The 22,047-nt window shown below is 47.9% G+C and overlaps 1 protein-coding gene across 1 annotated transcript in view; it reads left to right on the top strand.

Annotated features, from left to right (window-relative positions):
* Positions 1–12,657, top strand: part of LOC146172008 (ADP-ribose pyrophosphatase-like) — a 317,324-nt gene extending 304,667 nt beyond the window's left edge. The window contains exon 8 of the mRNA XM_084586232.1: positions 12,451–12,657. Within this exon, the coding sequence (XP_084442358.1) occupies positions 12,451–12,657 (207 nt within the window). The remainder of the gene's footprint in view (positions 1–12,450) is intronic.
* Positions 12,658–22,047: the final 9,390 nt, after the last annotated feature.

The following is a 22,047-nucleotide window of genomic DNA, read 5'->3' as shown; positions in this document are numbered from 1 at the left end:
CACAGAGAGAATCAAGGTCGAGAACTAATCCTTCAGGAAGACAAGGCGGCCCTTGGGCTCCCGCACAGCATATCATATCCACGGAACAGTGGCTGGCCCTTGGGGTTCACAACACTCTCTCGGAGCTTTGTGAGGCGCACCTTGTTTTCCATCTCGGACGCCTCACTCGCACGAACACAGGAAAAGTCATCCTATACAGACTAAACTTGTGTTTAGTCTGTGTAGAATGGCCCTGTGTCTATTAAGTAAACACCTACATAAGAATATGCACCTCGTGCACCAAGTAGGACGGCACATGGTGAGGGCTCGCGCCCCGCAAGCCGAATACGGCCAACACGCCAACACTAGCGTACGCGGATGCGGCTGAATATCGGCAAACCTGGAGACACGAGCTCGAACTGGTCGCGGTGAATGGGAACTGTTCTTTGTTGGCGGCAGCATCGATCGAAACCACCTCCTTCCAGCAAAACACGTCCGCTATTATTATATTCAGCGATTCTAAAACAGCCATTCGCAATTTTGCGAAAGGGCGCATCACATCCATCTCTTTTCGCTTCCTCCAAAACGCCCCTGTTTCGATTCATCATCATCATCAGCCTGACTATACCCACTGCAGGGCGAACACCTCTCCCATATTTCTCCACTTAACCCGGTTCTGTGCTAGCCAGAGGTGGGCATTTGACCTCAAAAACCTCGACCTCACCTCAAACTCAAAAAATATTTGGCGACCTCACTCAACCTCAACCTCATAAATTGAGGTTGAGGTCCCCCAGGCAACCTCACCTCACTTTTCAGGTGACCATTGGCGACCTCACTCAACCTCACCTCAAACTCAAAATGTGAGGTTGAGGTCGGGCGCTCGACCTCAAAAAAAAAAATCATTAAATTAAACCGTAACACAAACCAAATATACATTTCTTGGTAATCCTGGGATATATAGGCAAGCAAGAACTTTGTCGTATGAAGGCTTTTTTTTTGCTTTTAATTTTATACAACAATTAATATCCCGGATAAAAGCAGAAAAGCTCCGGTGACTGCATGTCTAACTCTGCACAAAAGTGGCAATCATATATCCCTCCTCGCCTACCATTTTGTGGTCAGTTTCATTCTAAGGCCTACATGGGTACCACGTTACTACGCATAGGCCCATAACGCAATACAAAGAGTTTATCCCATCTGACCCACGTGAATAAGATTCGTATTATAAATAAAACAAGCCAGTTCTTACTATAAACTGAAAAGACAAACGCTGTTGACCCTAGTGACGACGACAACAATGACGATATGCTCTTTTTCTTTTCTTGCCACATAGCGCTAAACAGACAGGGACACAGCGAGACATACGGGACGGGCGCTTTTTTTTATCGCCTGTCCAGTATGTCTGGCTGTGTCCCTGTCTGTTTAGCGCTATGAGGCAAGAAAGCCGGCACCAACTCGCCCAAGCTTCCATTCTTGCTCTTTTTCTTAATCCGAAAAAAAAAAATTGATGATTGCCGAGCTTTTTTTTAATACACTGTACATTGTTTTGTGACAGAATACATTAAATTAGGAAAAAATAGGAATACATTCGTGCCTCGTTAGTACGGATGCTTTGGTTTCCGACCAAAGCTGTCCATAAAGCGAGTCATCCATAATAACGACTCATGAATAAAAACGAAAAGTATATAATTGAGAAAAAATTTATCATTAATGGCTGCTGTTTTAATTAATTTGGGTATATAAACACAGCCGAGATGTCGATGCTACCCTCTTCTCCATAGATCCGTCGACCCGAAACGTCATGTCTGTTCTTAAACCTTGTCAGCCATCCTCTTGAGTAGCTGAAGTCAGTAACGCCTAGACAGAGCGTAGAATAATATTTCTCAGTAAACATCCCACTGTTTTACTGAACAAATATTCCGTAAGTCATCACAGGTAAAACCTATCAAGACGGAGGAGAAGAAGCACTCATAATGTTGCCGAGGCAGCGAGCCTTCTTTTGAAGCATTTCGTCGCTCACGACAGCGCCATTCGCGAGCACATTCCCGAACCACATTAACAAGGCTGAATCCATTTCTTCGAACTGTGCTTGGCGCTGTCGGACTGTGGCTTTCGCTGCGATGCCGACGTTGAGTCATTTATCGGAGTCCTGTAGTGTATATATAGATGGTATACCGTCGACTTGGCGAGGCTGAGGCCTAGTTGAACTTGGGTCCAGTCTATCATGGCTTGGATTGACTGAGATGGCTTTTGCCGCTTGTATTCAGATTTCCCGCTTCGCGCCTAAGTTCAGCTCCATTCTTTTGCGTTTAACTCCCGCCATGCCAAAAATCAGACTAAAGTTGAAAGTTACAGGCTCCTGCTTCTTCGCACTCTTTTTCCCTAGTTAACCTCCCTGACTCCGTTCTTCTGATTCTCTTTCTTGCCTTGTACTGTTTCCGTAAGGAAGCGAGGGAGTCAAGTTGGCAGGCTACTATACAGAGGGCTATCAAACAGCCCTTTCCAGTGCCGTTTGTATGTGTTCCTATGAAACAAACACTGCAAGCTGAAGTACAGTTTAGAACGACGGCTAGCCGACTACGAAGAGCTCAGACCTTGTCAAGGCCGCATCGTTGACTCAAGGCGAAGCCGACATGCGGACCTCCCGGGGTGCAAAATGGGGCAGTTCGGCAGCCTAACAGTGACGAAAACCAGGAGCATGAGAAGGAAGGGCCTCCAGGATAGGACGCCCGGTCCTGGTTGCTTGCTCGTCGCCTTTCTTTCGTCGCTCTACTTCGTGAGTGTGTCTTAACCCTGACCGAAAAGCGTTAACGGCTTCATGGAACACACTTTGTGTTCTGGGATAGAAAAACTTCAGTTCCCACCACCAATTTTGGCGCTTGTCTTTCTTTTTATTATTTCTTTCTTACGCTTTTACCAGCCTCTCTTCTGTTCACGTTCAGCAGAATTTATTGCGACTACATGTTGCTATTTTCCCGACTGCGGCCTTTAGTTGCGGCGCTGCCGCTGCACCCAGAAATCTCCCGGTTCCCTCCTTTTGGGGTCTTTCTTAGTTAGCTGACCCCCGGTTTGCTGTGTACGATCCCTGCCATCCACCCTCCTTTTCTCCTCCGCCTCCTCCCTTGCTTTCCGCTCTTGCCCCCCCCCCCCCCCCCCCCCCTTCCTAATACGACGACACGCCCGCTTTGGTTCTTTCCAACTCCACAGGACTCGTTCAGGCATCCGACCGTATCGGCTGTCGCATAGGTTCCCGGCCTGCGCACCCTTCTTTAACTTGCGTTCGGACTCCCCTGATTTTTTCAAACGATGTCCATATTAACGCGATAAAAATACATGGGCCGAATAGGCTGTGTGCATTCATCCCCTGTCCATTGTTCAGAGAGCGAGTTTATATATTAACGAGGCATAAATACATTGAAAAATCTTCGCCCCAGAAAACTGTCCATAATTCGGGTCCTCCATATTAACGGATGTCATATTAACGGGGCACAAATTTTTCACAATAGCCACTCATGAAACGACTTATGAAGACTAAATCGCCAACAAAACAAACAAAAGAGGAAAAGACAGCAAAACACCAATTAATCATAAAACTCGGCCAACGCCGAATAAACCGTCAGAAAATTTCCAAGAGGAATGCTGTTTATCTTATGAGGTCCCAACCAGCCACTCCTGGACGTTTGTTTATAATTCTGTGATCCCGTGGCGTATTGCAAGAATTGGCGGAATTGCTTCTTCGAACACCACGCTTACATTAAAGAATTACAAGGGTCGGAATTGCTAGGAAAAAGGGTTATATGTGAACCACTTTGCTGTCGCGAACATTGGCTCGCCCGTCAAATTTCGCCGGTGCAAATGTCCAACTCGTACCCGCCTTAAAAAAAAAAAAAAAAAAAAAGGAAAAAAGAAAAAAAAAACATGATATAAATACTTGTACGTCTTAACTTAATACTGGATGCCATTTCGCCAACAATTCTGAGACGAGCTTCTTTCTAGTATTCACCTGTTTTCCTTTAAAGACTAAACTAATAAATTGCACGGCGGTGTCTCCGAAGCTGCTTCGCCGCATACACCGTACGTGAATCTAGAGAAACCGTTTCCCCGTTAGTGTCGTATAGTTACAGCACATAAACGTAAAATAAAGAAAGGCCAACAGAAAGGAGGCCAGCAAGCAGCCCGGAGGGACCGCGCTCCCTGCTGTGCACGCGCTCCTCCCTTCGCAGTCCGTCTCCATGGCATCTGGTTTTGCTCATGCAGTGAATGCCGAACTGTCACCAATACACACCAAAGGCAGTGGGGTATGTGTGTCAGCTCCGCTTCCAGAGACTGCATCGCGCTTTTCAATACTTGCAAAAAGAAAAAAACCAAATGACAGCGCCGGTAAGTGGAAAGGAGGGTTGTGCTATGGGCCTCTGAATAGATGCCAAAGAAAGAGCGAAATGTGAGGGAAGAAGCCTGTTCTCTTTTCGGCAGTGTACGAACTTAATTGACATACAAGAAAATATATATGAAGAAATACCATGTTGATGAAAGTAATAACAAATGTCGCACACTAAACACAGAAGAGAACTGCGCTTCCCAGAGCGTATAGAAGGTTTGAGACATCGACTTAGTACTGCATTCCTCAGTGCTAGCATGTAATTGGCCTCATTCACGTATATCTAAATTGATTTTTAAAGAAAGAGACAAGTGTCTGAAGAAATTATTCCGACATCTGGCCACAAAAATTTTCATCCGATTGATTTGTCCGTCTGGAGCAGACGGGAGCACAAAAGAGACACGCTCAGTTCGCTTCACCAATTCCGTCTAGACACCAAAATGTCTAGCCGGAAACCATCTCAATACTTTCTAGCTCACAAAAACATGTAGGAGAACGCTTTTTCTCTTTTCTTTTTGTTTTCTGCGCCTGAATAAGAGATTTCAAGAGAAACCTGATATTATGAAGTTAAGAATCCCTTATTCTCCTCCTTTCTCCTGCATTGCTTGATTTCACTAGAATTTGAGAGAGAAACAAGGGGCCTTAGCGGAGCGAAATCATTTTTTTTTTAATGGGCTTCACTGTATGCAAGCCCCATATATTTTTTTTGTCTCTTCTATCTCGGCAAATAGTTAACATGTGCAGGCTTCTTTCCTGTATGCCACTGCGTCTTATAAGATGTGCCGTCCGTTTCATCCTCTTGCATGTTTTACCGCTATATTGGTTATATACGGAACGCTAGCACCTTCATCCCATTGCAGTTGTTCGGGGCCACCTGTGAATCTGTTAGAAGGAACAAGCAGCACAAGACCAAAGCGAGGTTGTTTTGGAGAATACAAGAATATAAATTTACAGGACCGGAATATAGAACGATGGCGTACAATTAGAAAGGGAGGACTTCGATAAAATGCTCAGATGGTATTGTGCCTGTTTTCCTGGTTTGTTCATGTTTTCCTTTTTTTTATCTGTCAGTATCACGTGCTCTAACAATTTCGCTGCACCATTTTCTGTTAAGTTTCCGTGTAATGTACAGCGGGGTCCTTTATCGAATGCAAGGCAGCAGCCGTGACGTTAGCGCCTGGAAACGGGCATGCACACGACAAACAGTTCTGCTCCGCGCCGTCTGCGCAAAGACAGTTTGCTTGTTTCTTTGCGGCATCCGACAAAAGCACCGCAGGTCAACGTGAGTTATGTGCTTTGCGCGCTCCTGGGTGTTCGAGCCGGCGGCAAGCATCGGCAAAAACAAGTCAGAGGAAACTGGGGTGGCGGGCGGGGGGCATGGGGAGTTCGTGAAGTAAACAAAAAAAAATATCTCCTTCCAAGAAGACCAGAGGGAAGCGTCCTCGGGCTGCGGACATTACGGTGGAATGCCGAAAGCTGGGGCAGGGGCTACGGCATCCGGTCGTCCGAACAGGGGGTAACCAAACACCGAGAGCCGGCGGGCACACCGCGGCAGTACGCTCGAGCTCCGCGTCGAAAGGGGCGCTCTTCGAAGAAAGCCGCGGCAACAGCAAAAAGCCTGGACCTCACAATTTCGACCTCACACAATGACGACCTCACTCAACCTCAAACTCACGCGTGAGGTTGAGGTCCAATTTCGTGACCTCACTCAAAAAATTTCGAGCTGTCACCGACCTCACCTCAACCTCACCTCACTCCGTGAGGTTGAGGTCATTTTGAGGTTGAGGTCGACCTCATGAGGTCGAAACCTCATGAGGTTGCCCACCTCTGGTGCTAGCTGCATCCACTTGACCCCTGCGAACTTCTTAATCTCATCCGCCCACCTAACTTTCTGCCGCCCCCCTGCTACGCTTTCCTTCCCTTGGAATCCAGTTTGTTAGCCTCAGCGACCATCGGTTATCCTCTCTTCGCACTACATGTCCGGCCCATGTCCATTTCTTCATCTTAATTTCCACTAGAATGTCGGTAACTTGAGTTATTTCTCTGACCCACTCGGCGCGCTTCCTATCTCTTAATGTTACTCCTACCATTTTTCGTTCCATAGCCCTCTGGGATGTCCTCAACTTAAGTAGAACTGTCTTGGTTAGCCTCCACGTTTCAGCCCCATAGGTGAGTACAGGCAAGATGCAACTGTTGTATACTTTCCTCTTGAGCGACACCGGTAAGCTGCTAGTCATAATCTGCGAGTGCTTGCCAGATGCGCTCCATTCCAATCTTACTCTTCTTGTTATTTCCTTTTCATGGTCCGGATCTACGGTTACTACCTGTCCTAAGTAGACGTATTCGCCTGCTACTTCCAGTATTTCGCTACCTAATGTAAACTGCCGCTCCTTCCGAGGCTGTTAAACATTACCTTAGTCTTCTGCATATTGATTTTCAAGACTACTATTTTATTTTTCCTGTCTAGGTCATCAAGCATTATTTGGAGTTCGTCCCCCGAGTTGCTTAGCAAGGCAATGTCGTCAGAAAATCGCAGATTACTGAGGTATTCTCTATCTACGCTTATCCCTAACTGCTCCCATTCCAAGTCTCTGAATACTTCCTCTAAGCAAGCTGTGAATAGTACTGGGCAGATTGTGTCTCCTTGCCTAACAGCTTTCTTTATGGGAATTTTGTTCCTTTCTTTATGCAGAACTATGGTTGCTGTGCAGCCACTATATATATCTTCCAGCACTTTCACGTACGGCTCGTCTACCCCCTGATTTCGCAATGCCTGCATCACCGCCGAGGTTTCAACTGAGTAAAATGCTTTTTCGTGATCAATGAATCCTATGTATAAGGGCTGGTTATATTCCGAGTATTTTTCTGTCACCTGATTGATGGTATGGGTATGATCGATAGCAGAGTAGCGTTTCCGGAAACCTGCTTGATCGTTTGCTCTATAGCAGTCTAAGGTTGTCTTGATTTTATAAGCGAATACGTTAGTAAATACCTTAGGTCCTTAGATTCCCTTTCCTTATGAATGAGGATAATGTTTGCATTCGTCCATGGTTCCGGTACCGTCGATGACACCAGGCACTGCGTATACACGGTGGCCAGTTTTTCGAGCACGATATCCCCCCCCCCCCCCCCCCCCCCCCCGTCTTCAACAAATCGGTAATTATCTGAAGCTCTCCAGCTGGTTTCCCACTTTTCATATTTTCCAATGCTTTCTTGGACTCGTCCTTTGTTACTGGTGGAACGTCTGACGCTTTTTCCCTACCGCCAACCTCATTACGGTGCTGACTACTTTGGCTACTGTACAGATCTGTATAGAACTCCTCGGCTACTTTCACTATCTTGTCCATATTCATGATGACGTTGCCCGCCTGGTCCCTTATCGCATTCATCTGGTTTTTGCCTACGCTGAATTTCTTCTTTACCGTTTTGTGGCTTCCCCCGTCCTTTACAGCATGGCCAATTTTCTTCATTTTATACTTCCTTATATCTGCCTCGTTGTGCTTATTGATTAGCTTCGATATCTCGGTCAATTCGATCTGGTCTGTTGGATTCGAAGCTTTCATACTTTGCCGTTTGTTAATCAAATCTGTCGTCTCCTTGGACAACTTACCGGTATCCTCTCTGACCATCCTACCGCCTACTTCTACAACGCACTGAGCAACGATATCTCTGAAATTATTGTTCATTGCTTCTAGGATAATGTCGCCATCCGCGGTTAGAGCTGAATACCTATTCTGTAGCGAGACCCTCAACTCTTCTGCCCTCCTCCTCATTGCTAATTCGTGGATTGGTTTCTTTCTCACTAATCTGTTGCGTTCCTTCTTCAGATTTAGGCTAATTCGGGACCATTACCTCTACATCTTGCATAATGGCAGGGGGTTGAATACATTATGAAGTCAATTTCATTTTTAGTCTCCCCGCTAGTACTTTTTCATGTTCTTTTCCGGTTCTTCTGTTTGCTGAAGAAGGTATACATGATTCTTAAGTTATTGCGCTGTTCAAACGCAACTATTAACTCCCCCCTGCTATTCCTAGAACCAATGCCCTAGTCACCTACTGCCTGGTGTCCTCCTGCCTGCTTTTTCTCTACCTTGGCATTGAAGCCGCCCATTAGTACAGTATACTGAGTCTTTACTTTTCGCATTGCCGGTTCTACATCTTCGTAGAAGCTTTCAACTGCCTGGTCATCATAACTACATATAGGTGCATAGGTCTGTACAACCTTCAGTTTATACCTCTTATTAAGCCTAATTACGATGCTTGCCACCCTCTCATTAATACTATAGAGTTCATCTATATTACTCGCTATGTACTTATTGACAAGGAAACCTACTCCGAGTTGTCGCCTCTCTAGTAAACCTCGATAACACAGTACATGCCCATCCTTCAGTACAGTATATGCCTCATCCGGCCTCCTAACCTCACTAAGCCCTATGACATCCCATTTCATACTCTCTAGTTCCTCTAACAGCACTGCTAAACTAGCTTCACTAGCTAGGGTTCTAGCATTAAATGTTGCCAGGGTCAGTTTCCAATGGCGGCCTGTCAAGCGGAGCCAGGCTTTCTTAGCACCCCCTGCTGCGTCACAGGTATGACCGCCGCCGTGGTCAGTTGTTCCGCAGCCGCTGGTGACTGAGTGCCGGGGTTTTATGGAGCTTATCATGAGAGGTTGCGGCCAATTACTGCACCAGGGTGGCCAACTCCTGTTCTGGTGAGGGAGTGCGTTGCCGAAGGTGTTCACCGGCATGAGGTCGTACCCCAAACTTGTTTATGCAATTCCATCGGCACGCGGATTCTTTTTTCTTTTAATCCCGTGGAGAATCGCGCGGCACCGGGATTTGAGCCCCGGTCTTCTTGCATGTGAGGCGGACGTTCTACCGCTACGCCGCCGCTGCACTTGTAGATAGATATATACTGTTAGTTATAGATAGAAAGATGCTGGGCAGCCACTCATCAAGCTGCTTCCCAGCAGCTTTTTCTTTCATCTGCCCATGTTTTGGAAAAATATGAAATAAACAATAGATAGATAGATACTGTTTATTTCATATTTTTCCAAAACATGGGCAGATGAAAGAAAAAGCTGCTGGGTAGCAGCTTGATAATCTCTCACTCCTCGTATTCACACAGACAGCAGCAGAGCGCACAAAAGACGTGCCCATACAGATCATTCATACAGAAATCATACAGTGATAAAACTATACGGTACTTAAGCAATGAGAATTAACAATAACCTCCGAGAAACCCACATGCAAACAGCATACATTCACGCTCAACATGACCCTGTCATTTCAGAGCATAATACAACAATAGAAAAACAAAACATATTTGAGCAGAATAAATTCACTTCCTTTCAATACAAAAGTCAGAACAGAAAAAAAACGTTCCTGAAGTATCGTGCGCACATAACACGACTACGAACAACTACAGAAATGTTTACCGAAGGAATAAATCTCTTAGCACTGATTTTGAAACATTGTCTGCCGTTGCATTCGGTCGCCATAGTTACTTCGGCTGAGCCGCACTACCCAGGGCTCAAGATGCCTAGTTGTATAAAAAATGCCTGTTTCTTCGTAAGTTTGCCAGATTAGTGATAAGATTAACGTTCTGTTTTGTTTCATCTCTTAGCATTTTACAAAGGCGATAGTTATATAGGAATATAGCGCCTACCGACGCTATAAAGCGGAGGCGCTTTGATCAGCGTTACCAGCCCGTGTTAGAGGATAATAAAGATGTACAGCACGTGCTTGGAGTGAAAGCACGGTACGAGCGGTTGAGAATGAGAATCCTGCCACGCTGGTCATCTTGCTCCGCTGCCACCTTGCAAATACGCAACAGTGATGACTCCGGTCTAAGAAATGAAAGACCCCAGCAACCTACCGCCCTCAGGCGACCTTTCGCCTGACGCTACCGTGCCCCAACGGGACGTTGTAGCTCTCCAGCTCCGCCTACCAGCATTCTGGCCCAAGTTTCCGCAGATCTGGTTCGCCCAAGTGGAAGCCATCTTCCATCTGCACCACCTCACCTCGGAGGCATCTCGGTTTCGTCATTTACTTTCCAACCTGCCTCCTGAAGTGGCTCAAGAGGTGGCGGATACTATCGCTGGACCCTTGGGCGATGCCCTGTACCAGCGACTAAAGTAGGGCCTTCTGGACCGCACCACGGCGTCCGAGAGTGCGCGCCTCCAGCAGCTGCTCACCTACAAAGAGCTTCGAGACCGCCGCCCCTCCCAGCTACTCACTAGCATGCGGCAGCTCCTGGGCGAAAGCAACGCCGACTCGAATGGAGCACTGTTGAGGCAGCTCTTCCTTCAACGCTGGCCGCAGTCCACCCGCCTCATCTTGGCTGCTGCGGGGGACTTGATCCTTGACCGCCTCACCCAGCTTGTTGATCGAGTCCACGACGCGAATTCTTCTTCCGTCGCAGCCCTCTCTTCTCCACCGGAGACCACCGTCATTTCACGGTTAGAGGCCCGGATCGATCAGCTGGCCGCTTCTATCAATGGCCTTCGGACGTCCTCTCATGCCGAGCAAGGTTTCTTCTCGAAACCTCTGCGCCGTTCGTCTTCGCCGAGCGGTCCCTACACGTGCAGTCCTCGCAGTCCGCGTCTCTGCTGGTATCACCGCACTTTCCAGCACCGCGCCCGCCACTGCGCTCCACCATGCAACTCGTCAGGAAATGCGGCGCGAGATCACTGACGGCGGCGTGTGACCTCGCTCTCCAGCCTGGCCGCCTTTTCCTCGTCCTGGATCGCATTTCTGGCCTGCGCTTCCTCGTTGACACTGGTGCTGAAGTCAGCGTACTGCCGTCCTCCAAGGCTGAAAATGCTTCCAAGTCACATGGACCTATTCTCCATGACGCCAACTCAACCTCCATCGCAACGTATGGTCTCCGATCCCCCACTCTGGACATTGGCCTGCGGCGCACATTTCGATTGGTCTTCATCGTCGCTGATGTATATCAACCCATCCTCGGATCCGACTTCTTGATCTGGACGTCAGCATGCGTCGCCGTCGACTCATCGACAGCAAGACGCGCCTTTCCATCACTGGCGTTATATCTGCTGTCGCTTCCACTGGCATCCGAACTCTGATTCCGTCATACCCGTACGCCCAAGTCCTCGCAGACTTTCCCGAGGTTACGAGGCCTTGTAATCTCCATCAGCCACCCAAGCACGTTATAACCCACCACATGTCCTCGCGTGGTCCACTTGTCGCAGCTCGTCCGCGCCACCTCTTCGGTGAATGTCTGGCTATTACAAAACAATAATTCGACCACATGCTCCAGCTGGGTATTATTCGCCCTTCATCCAGCGCTTGGACCTCACCACTCCATCTGGTGCCCAAGAAAGAACCGGGTGACCGGCGTCCGCGCGGCGACTACCGAGCTCTCAACGCTCACACGGCCCACGACAGCTATCCCCTTCCATACCCAACACCCAAGACTTCACTGGACATCTGGAAGGCTCCAAGATTTTTAACAAAGTCGACCTTGTCAAGGCGTACCACCAAATCCCTGTTGAGCAGGCCGATATTCCGAAGACGGCCATCACTACACTCTTCGGACTGTTTGAGTACGTGCGCATGCCATTTGGGCTACGCAACGCAGCTCAAACTTTCCAAAGATTCATGGCTGAAGTGACGCGGGGACTCCCTTTGGTATTTGCCTACATCGACGATATCCTCGTTGCGAGCCGTTCTCCACAGGATCCCTACCGTCACCTCCGGGAACTCTTTCAACGCCTCCAAGAGTTTGGCTTGGTCGTCAATGGCCAGAATTGTGTTTTCGGCTATTCTGAGCTCAAGTTCTTGGAGCACCACATCTCGGCGCTGGGAATTCGTCCATTTCCTTCTCACGTCCAGGCTGTTAAGGACTTTCCAGCATCCACTACCCTACGCAAGCTCCGTGAGTTCTTGGGCCTAGTGAATGTTTCACGGCGCTTTATTCCGCAATGCGCCGAGCTTTTCTCCCCTTACTGACCTTCTCCGCACCACCAAGTCCTCATCCTCCGCGATTTCCTGGTCTCCCGAAGCTCAGGCCGCGTTCACGGCTGCAAAACAAGCCCTCGCCAATTCAGTCGCCCTCATCCACCCCAGGACGTCCGCGCCCACTCGCACATGGTGGATGCTTCTAGCGTGGCCATTGGTGCGGTTCTCCAGCAGCAGGTCGACTCCGAGTGGCACCTACTGGATTTCCTATCTCGGAAGCTCCAGCCTGCCGAGACTCACTACAGCGTATTTGGCCGTGAGCTGCTTGCAGTCTACTCCACCATTCAGCCCTATCGCCACTTCTTGGAGGGCTAGCCATTTTACGTTCTCACGGACCATAAGCCTCTGGTGTATGTGTTCCGTACGAACTCTTCGAAGTACGTCGCTCGTGAACTTCGTCAGCTGGCTTACATATCGGAGTTCACAAGCGATATTCGACATATCAAAGGCACCGACAACGAGGCAACTGACGCACTTTCACGCATTTTCACAATCGGCGTGTCTTTACCTGCTGTGGACTGGCAATCTCTGGCCCGGGCGCAGCTTGAAGACCCTGAGCTGGAAGCCCTGCGTGCCCACCCCGTGTAGCTGCAGCTCGTCAGCAGCTCCTGCCTCATCTGTTTGTACCCGGATCGCTCTGGTGCGACATATCATCGGCTCTACCGCGACCTTTCATACCGGGCGCCTTTCGTCGGGCCATTTTCCATTCCCTTCTAGACATCTGCCATCCTAACATTCGAGCCACGCAGCGCCTTGTTACCCAGCGGTACGTTTGGCCGAACATTAACACCGACGTTCGCCAGCGGGCCCGGCCCGCTTGTGCCTTGTTTGCCAGTCCGCCAAAGTGACATGCCTTACCAAGACTCCCCCTCAGTCTTCCCTGCTGCCTGGATCGCTCTTTGACCATATTCATCTTGACCTGGTTGGACCGCTTCCCCCCTCCCAGAGGTACACGTATATTCTGACGATGGTTGACCGCTTCACCTGTTGGCCCGAAGCCGTGTTAAATCCGGACATTACTGCGCAAACAGTTGCCAGAGCTTTCGGTTCAGCTTGGGTTTCCCGCTTCGGCGGCCCCGGCATCGTTACCACGGATCCCGGCAGCCAGTTCGAATGTGCCCTCTTCACTTCGCTCACACGGCTACTCAGCACTAAACACTGCCGCACCACATCATACCATCCCTGTGCCAATGGTATGGTCGAGCGACTCCATCGCCAGCTCAAGGCTGCCCTCACTGCGCGCCTGCATCGCGAGCACTGGGTCGACCACCTCCCTATGGTGTTCCTATGCCTACGTGCCGTCCTGCGTCGTGACCTTGGCTGTGCGGCGGCTTAACGCGCCTTCGGTACATCCCTGCGGCTTCCCGGAGACTTCTTCGTACCTTCCACTCCCTCGTCCCAGCCTCTACAATACCTTCATCGCCTACAAGACTGTCTTCAGCATCTGCGCTCAGTGCCGCCTCGCTCATCTGCCCATCAAGTCTTTGTGCACCCAGACCTTGCTTCCTCGACGCATGTGTTTCTCAGGCGAGACGCTGTAAAGCGCCTCTTACCCCCTCATACGACAGCCCATACCGCGTCCTCCACAGGGCGACAAAGTCAGCGACAATCCTGCTGGATGGTCGAAGAGGTCGTCTCTCTAGATATCCTCAAACCCGCGTACCTCGCGACACGTCCTCAGGAGCTCCCCTAAGATGTTCCCGGCTTATCTGCAGACCTGCTTGCCGCCGTGGCACCCCCATATCTACCCCGTCGGCGCGTAGATTTCGCCGTTCCGTCTAGGCGGGGGGCCCTACAGCACCCACCGACGCTATAAAGCGGAGGCTCCGAGATCAGCATTACCAGCCCGTGTTAGAGGAAAACAAAGATGTACAGCGCGTGCTTGTAGCGAAAGCACGGCACGAGCGGTTGAGAATGAGAAGCCTGCCACGCTGGTCATCTTGCTCCGCTGCGACCCTGCAAATTCGCAACAGGATCAACATGTTAATTAGTCTAAATTTCTTGAGCAAACTATCTGCGGAACAGTCTGGTTTGGAATTTGTATTAATCCGGATTCCCTATTTTGCATTTCTGCCAGTTTTCTAACGTTTCTTGTCGTTGCCTTACCCCGTACTAAAAAACAGCAGTTTATTTGTAATAAACACATGCTTAAGGGATACCCGCTGTTTCGCAGAACCGAGTAAGATGATTGGCGCAAACGACAATCCAGCGGTTGCCAAAGCAAGCCTTTGGAAATGGACGCAGCAAATAGATACCAACTTGCTCAAATGGCACGCTGGGAGTTGGCACAGGGTGCAACAGCCCGGCGAGAGCACCTGCTGACATTGTTTGCAACTGGTCACACAACTCTCAATGGTCGATCGCATTTTAGGCCAATAAAAGCGTTCTTCGGCACAGCTGAGCACCCGAGCCGATCAGAGATCACCGGGTGTGGGATCATCGTGCAGTACACGCAAAACCGATACATAGTGGCTTTGGGCAACTAAAAGCAGTAAACGTGGGCCCGCAGAAGAATAATTGTTTTTTCCGCAGGGTACCATCGAGCACACAAAAGCGGCCTTGAGTCTACGCGGCGTTGTAGAGAAGCGTGAGGTCCGGATCTTTTGCTGCTCCGGTTTAAAGACTTGAAGGTCCGGAAACTGCAATCACAACCAAAATGTAATCATCAAAGATGTCGGCGTCACACTCAGTGGTGGCTGAGGGAAGAGGTGTTATACGGTCTGCGTCGGCTTAGCGTACGGCCGCTCTTATAGACCACCTTGAGGGTACTCCCCTGGAGGCAAAAGCCCCTAGGGCGAGACGACCATTGGGATTATGAAAGTTGGCAAGCCAGCCGAGAGTGATGGTTGGTTACAATTCTGAATGGGTGGCCATGTAAGTACGACAGAAACCGCTGGATGCTGAAGACGACTGCTAGGCATACCTCCTCAGTAATGTGTAGTTCCGCTCGGGCTTGCTAAACATCTGCTTACGTATGCAATAACATGTTCTTGCTCATTGCAGCGCTGAATCAAAATAGCTCCAATGCCAATACCACTCGCATCCGTGTGGATTTCTTTCGGCGCTGCAGGATCGAAGTAGTTTAGAATATTGCCGCGAAACCTTCAAAACTGTATTGGTTGTTTTGTTTTACAGCCACCGGCATGCTGCCTTAACAGAACCTTCAGCTGACGTAAGACGGCTTCACATTCGAAGGTACATTCCAAAGAAGCGCCTTTGTGTGTAACAGGCTCATCAGCGGGGCGGCGATATCAGGAAAACGGTGTACAAAACGATAAAAATGACATAACCCCGAAAAGCTGCAAAGCTTTTTGACAGCCTGGAGTAGCTTAAACGATTCGACAGCCTCCGTTTTTACGAGATCAGGAGATCAGCAGGATGCCCGAGTACCAGTGCCTGCCGGTCGCCAAGCCGGAACTTCTTGGAAATAAGAATAAGGCCAGGACAACAGCTAGGCTTTCGTGGTGCTCGCTAAAAGTTTTTCCAGAAATAACTACATCATGTAGGTAAAATATACAAATGTCCCATTTTAAACCCCGATGCACCGTGTCCATAACCTTTCAAAAGTTGCAGGCGCGTTGCAAAATCCGAAGGTCGTAACACTGAATTCAAAAAGACCGCCTGGAGTTACCAATTCCGTTTTTGCCTCATCATCCGAGTGCATTGGAATCTGCCAGTAATCGGATAATAAATCGACGCAAGAAAAGTAAGAGGCGGCAGAAAGTCAATCTATGGCGTCATCGATGCGAGAGAGGGGATAAGTCTTTCCTGGTAGTGGCGTTCAGACGTCAATAAATCACACAGAGCTACCACCTACCGTCCTTCTTGCACAAAATAATTACAGTCCCCGCCAATGGACTCCAAGACTCATGAATGACCCTTTTTTCGGACTTGTTCATTGATGATCTTGCGCTCGGAGGCTGATACTCATAAAATTTCTGGCAGAGCGGGTGGGAAGAACCAGTGTCGTACATGTGACGAATGCGACAATCAGGGATAGAAGCAGGTCCAGAGGGCTGGGCGAATTCGAAAACAGTTGAGCATTGCAGTAGGAGGTTCACCGGGGCTTTGCGTTCAGTACTTCTGAAACGGGAGTTCATCATACGAGCGATTGTCGACTCCGGTGACGAAGGCGGAAGATGTTCAGTTGAAGCAACTCTGACCGATGCCATAGCGGAGGGCAATTAATGTCCACAGAAGGCAAGTTTCAATCCATCTGGCAGAACAGCAGGCCCAGCGGAGGAAAGTGATTGTCCACACCCACGTACGACTGTTCACCACAGAAGTTAAATAATCAGGCACAAGTACATTCCTCTTAACACATGTTGAATAAATAGGCTGTATTAGAGCTTGAAAGGTGTCATATATATATATATATATAAATTATTTATTTATTTCAAAAAATTACATACAAATACGAGCCTGCCCAAGCCAACAATGGGCTTGTGGGGCAGCGCTCGGCAGAATGGAGCAAGCCCAGGGGCGGCACAGTAAGTCAATTGCACAAGCCTCAAACTAAAAACTAAAGAAAGGCAGGAAGAAATGACGGGGAAGAAAATAAAATAAAAAACAAATAAAAAACAAAGAAAGAAAGAAAAGAAACAAAATTACACATACAGATCAAAGATATAAGATTTTACTTCTTTCCGCGTGCTGGAAGATAAAACATTATCTGGCAGGTCGTTCAACACATCAGGTACATAGCAGGCACGGACACGTTTCCCGTATCTTGTCCGTAATTGGTAAGGAAAAGCGGTCGCGTAGACGTAATGTTCTGGCGGGGACATACGGGAGGCAGAACTCATTGTTCCATATATAGGAAAGGATTACTGTTTCTTTGAATAACAGCCTGAACGAGGGCATGTGCGAGCATGAAAAAAGACCGGGATTGTTAGTAATGTGCACACCACACATCACCGCCCGAATTATGGGTTTTAGTAAAGAATAAACTTTATTGCGCCAAAACACTGAACAGAAATAAAAAGAACAAATTCCATATCTCAGCACACTGTACGCCAATGCATGTGCTATTGTTTTCTTTACGTAAATTGGGCATAGTGCTTTAATAGAATACAGCAGGCAGGCTATTTTGCGCAGCCTTTCACAAACGTTAGCCAAGTGAGTGTTCCAGGACATGTTAGAATCGAAATGAACACCGAGATAATTGACACTTAAGAGGTATGGAATAGGAGAGCAAGAACAATTTTACACAGAGGAGAATCAAGAAACACTGGAGTGATGACAGGAATAGATTTCAGCGGATCGTGAAAACATACTAATTTAGTTTTATTTTCGTTAATAGAAATTAAGTTATTACGGTACCAACTGATAACATTTGTAGTGTCAGTTTGTAATTCAGCCACGGCTTGATGGTAATTAGTATGACGAGATACTAAAAGCGTGTCATCTGCATATTGAAACACCCGACAGTGAAAAGTTGCTTGAATGAGATCATTAACGTACAAGTTGAATAAAAGGGGAGCTAAAATCGACCCCTGGGGTACTCCAGCGCTCAAGTGTCTAGGTTTGCTTTTAATGTTTCCGAGAACTACTACTTGGATTCGACCGTGCAAATAATTCTCAAGGAAAGTTAGGAAAGGCCCTCGGAAGCCATAGCTATGAAGTTTACGAAGTAAAATTTTATGGTTTACGGAGTCAAAAGCTTTTGATATATCTAGAAATAATGCACAAGCGAATGCACTAATTTCAAGAGTACTGTTAAGGTAATCGGTTAATTCATCTAATGCTATGCTAGTGCCACGCCCACAAGTAAATCCGTGCTGATTAGGCGACAGTATGTTGTGCGCATCAATAAAGCTCTGCATTACGTGAAAAAATATGCATTTCAAGTATAACAGCAATGCACGAAAGTATCGAAATTGGCCTGTAGTTTGTGACAACATTGACCTGTCCGCTTTTGAAGAGAGGAACTACAAGCGCTTCCTTGAGGCCAGGTGGAATTTCTTGCGTGGTTATAATGTTATTTATAATTGCTAAAAGAACATTCTTCAGGGCCTCGAAATTTCTGCGGAGGACGTCCACAGACACACCATTTAATCCAACCGACTTGAGCTGTTTTAAGTTAAATAAAATATAGCGAATATCATCCTCGGTACACTCAGGCAGGAAGGCAGACTCAACTACCGATTGTGGCATACAATAACTAGCCGTATTACCGGACAAACTTGCTGCAGTAGACGAGAAAAAGGAATTAAATTGGTCTGCTAACGTTATAGATGGTGGACCGAAATTCTTGGCAATAGTTTGGTATGCGCCTTTCCGGGGACGACCCTTTAATTCGTTAGCCACGGACCAAACCTTGGACGGGTTATTTCTAAATTCAGAAAATTTATCTTGGAAGTGTTGTCGCTTGGCACCCCTAAGCACAGCAGTGACTTTATTGCGAGCCATTTTATAAGCTTCACGAAGATACTGATTATTAGGTGAGCGACGACAACGCGCCCAGGCTAGTTCTTTTTCAGCTATCGCGGTTAGAGCATTTCCATTTATCCACGGGCATCCCGGCTTTCGTTGCTTTACGACGACTACGTTTTTGCAAGAGTGCACTGTCTGCGTATAAACGGCAATAAAAGATTTATAGAGGTGACTGGCAGGAACTTCTGCTAGGAAAGATTTCCATTCGTAGCGTTGCAACAACGAGTCCAGCTTTCTTTTATCAACAACCTCTATCTGCGATACTGGGTTGTTAGCCGCAGCATGCTGAGACGATCGAAAGCTACACCCAACATAGAAGTGATCGGATAGCTTTTGCTCAATAATAAACGGAAATACCTGGTCGTTCTCAGTGCGAACGTTGACGTGATCTATGCATGAAGACACAAGTGATGTACCCAAAATTTCGACACGTGTGGGAAGGTTGATAATAGATTCTATCTCAACGTCAGCAAGCGTGTTCAAGTAATCAGCTACAATGTGTCGTTCTTTTTTCAGCACGTCAATGTTAACATCACCTATCATGCACACGTGACCAGATGGAAAAGCAATTAGACGCAATTCGTCCACAAACTTTCTGACACTTTGATTTGGCGGCCTATAAATAGCGATCAATGTGATGGCAAAAGATTGTGTGTGAATACGAAGGGCTAGCGATTCAGCAGTTGTGAAAATTATGTTTAGAGGACTGGAAATCCAACCATTTTTAATGAAAATGGCAATAATTCCACCGCCACGGCCGTCCTTGCGCGTCAAAAAATGATTGTGATAACCTTGGAGTTGAAAGAAACCAGTATGTTCCTGCCCAATATTAATTTCAGTTAAGACGAAAACATCAGCTATATCACGTACTGCACCAGCGTGGACACAAATTTCATTCCAGTGCTTGCAAATACTACGCACGTTTACAGGAAAAACAGTAAATGTGCCTCCACCTGGTTTTAAAAGAACAGAAAAAGAAGGAAAGTCTCGAAATTGTTCGCACGAAGCCATGAATCAAGGAAAAAGATTACAACAGACAAAGCAGGGAATAGAAGAGGTCAGACTAGCCGAGACAAGTCACAAGGGCTCATTATGCGCACAACTGGGTCGCCCTCCTTCTTACGGGCATAAATTTTGCCATGTTTCACCCATACGAACTTGAATTCGGCTTCCTTGGCCTTCGTCTTTGTCTCCCAGAACAGTTCTTTGTTGTATTTCGTCAAGTTTTCGACAAAGAAAACCGAGGGCTCATTTTCCTTCGCCAGAGATTCCAGATTCTTTCGCTTTGCCAGCCAGCTGTCACGTATGCCCGCCGAAAGGAAGCGCACTAAAACTGGAGCGATGATGCGATGATTATGATGTGATGGGTGAACTGCATTGGGACACACACTGCAGCCCACGATGGTACGACTGTGTCAGGAGACACTAAATACAACTTCCGCGTCGCACAAACGTTCTAAGAGTTTAGGCCCAAGTGTCTGCTCGAAATAGACCTCCCCACTTCGACAGTCAACGGTGTAGAGTCACACATTTTCAGAAGTCCTAGCCGAAAATCACATCATGGAAGGAACGGACAATAACGATAAATTTCGCTTGAACAACTGATCCGCCCAGTTCAAGATTTTAAGAACACACTCCAAAAGGCTGCAAAAGAGTCACCGCTTGATCCACAAAATGTTGACGTATGGGCACTCTGAAGCATCACTTTGTGCCCTAACAACTGTTTAAATCCTAAACAAATTACTCAAACAGTAGCACCGGTATCCACAAGAGTCGATGTGACTACACCCTCCAAAGACACCTTAACATTGTTTTAGAGCATTAAGCAGGTGGAGGTACGCTAGGTACAATTTTCAGCTGCCTCACCTCCATCGGTTGCGCTGATGTTTTTCGGATGAGGTGATGAGCGCCCGCGTGGCAATGGAGACCGGCGTGTGCGAAACTCTGGAGGAGGAGTAACGCTTGGATCCGATGCCAGTGAAGGGGTCCTCATGCTGGCCTGGAAATGGTTCGGATCAGCGGGTGAGTTGAAAGGTGGACGGTGGGGATCACACTCCTGCGGTAGCTGGCTCTGCAGTATAGGTAGTGGTACCGTGGCGAGGTGACCAGAGACAATGACAAAACCGTGGCCAGGATTACCACACTGGTAGCAAACCAAGGAGGGGCGGACATAAGTGCTCCTCGTGAAGACATCATCGCGGCCACGATCCTAATGGAAGGCATCAGATGTCACATCCTCCTCGAAATTGACTCGCGGCGGTTCGTTCGAGCCCCCGCGTGCTTCTTAGTGCGATCGTCGGGAATGACAGTCTAGGCAGTGTTGGTACTACTGGTGCACCTGGTACCCAAAATAGTCTGCTGCCTTAACAGACAGGGGCTGAGCCAGCGAATACGTATATGGTTGTTGAATATCACCGCACGTCGGATCTTGCCAGCGGATGAGTTCGTCGCGCACAATCTGGCGAATGGTAGCGGCAATGTCACTTGTGAATGTGGACTCAATGGCTGCCACCGTAGAAACAGTAGCCAAGCGACCAAACTTGGAAGTAATACGCATCTTATAGTTTTCAAAGGTCGGCAATGCTCAGTCACGTTCGACAATGATGCTAGGCTTTTTTTACTGATCAGGTAAATGTCCTTGGCGAAGCTTTTCAGCAAATGACCGACATTGTCCTGTCCGACATGCGAGGGGAAGCGACTTTGCAAAGCTTCAGGACGGCGTCTATGTCCTTGATGCAGGTCTCTCCAGGAATCTGAGCTCGGTGAACCAGTGTCTGTCCTGCGCACTTCGTTGCAGCGGAGTTACCGAAGCACTTGCTAAGCTCTTCTACAAAACGCAACCAAGACATGAAAGAGTCTTCGTGGTTCTCGTAGCCCGTAAGAGCAGTGCCTGTGAGCGCGAACACCACGTTGGCAAGTTGGGCATTCGCGTCCCACTTCTAACTGGCCGCAAATAAAATAAAGATGTGGTAGGGAATAAGAAAAAGGAAGTGGTGCGCGCTCTGAGCCAGATATGACTGACTGCTGACCCGTGTTCCTGAAGACCCATCTTCCACGAAGGCTTTCAAGCTGACTTCGTGGAGGCTTGCTGGGTACGACCGACATCGCCCGCAGTCAGTCATCTGTGGCTCAGCATGCGCACCACTTCCTCTTTCTACTTCCCTAGCGCATCTTCTTCTTTACTGCCCATTACAATGCTAATCCTTAGGCCTACCTTTCTGTTTCTCCAGTCTAGATCATTATTCACTAGTTGCAGTTGGTTCCCATAGT

This window comes from Amblyomma maculatum, unplaced genomic scaffold, assembly GCF_055883805.1.
Source record: "Amblyomma maculatum isolate TAMU_Amacu unplaced genomic scaffold, ASM5588380v1 scaffold_15, whole genome shotgun sequence".
Taxonomy (NCBI): domain Eukaryota; kingdom Metazoa; phylum Arthropoda; class Arachnida; order Ixodida; family Ixodidae; genus Amblyomma; species Amblyomma maculatum.
The sequence above is the reverse complement of the archived record's forward strand: the minus strand, read 5'-3'. Positions and strand labels throughout refer to the sequence as shown.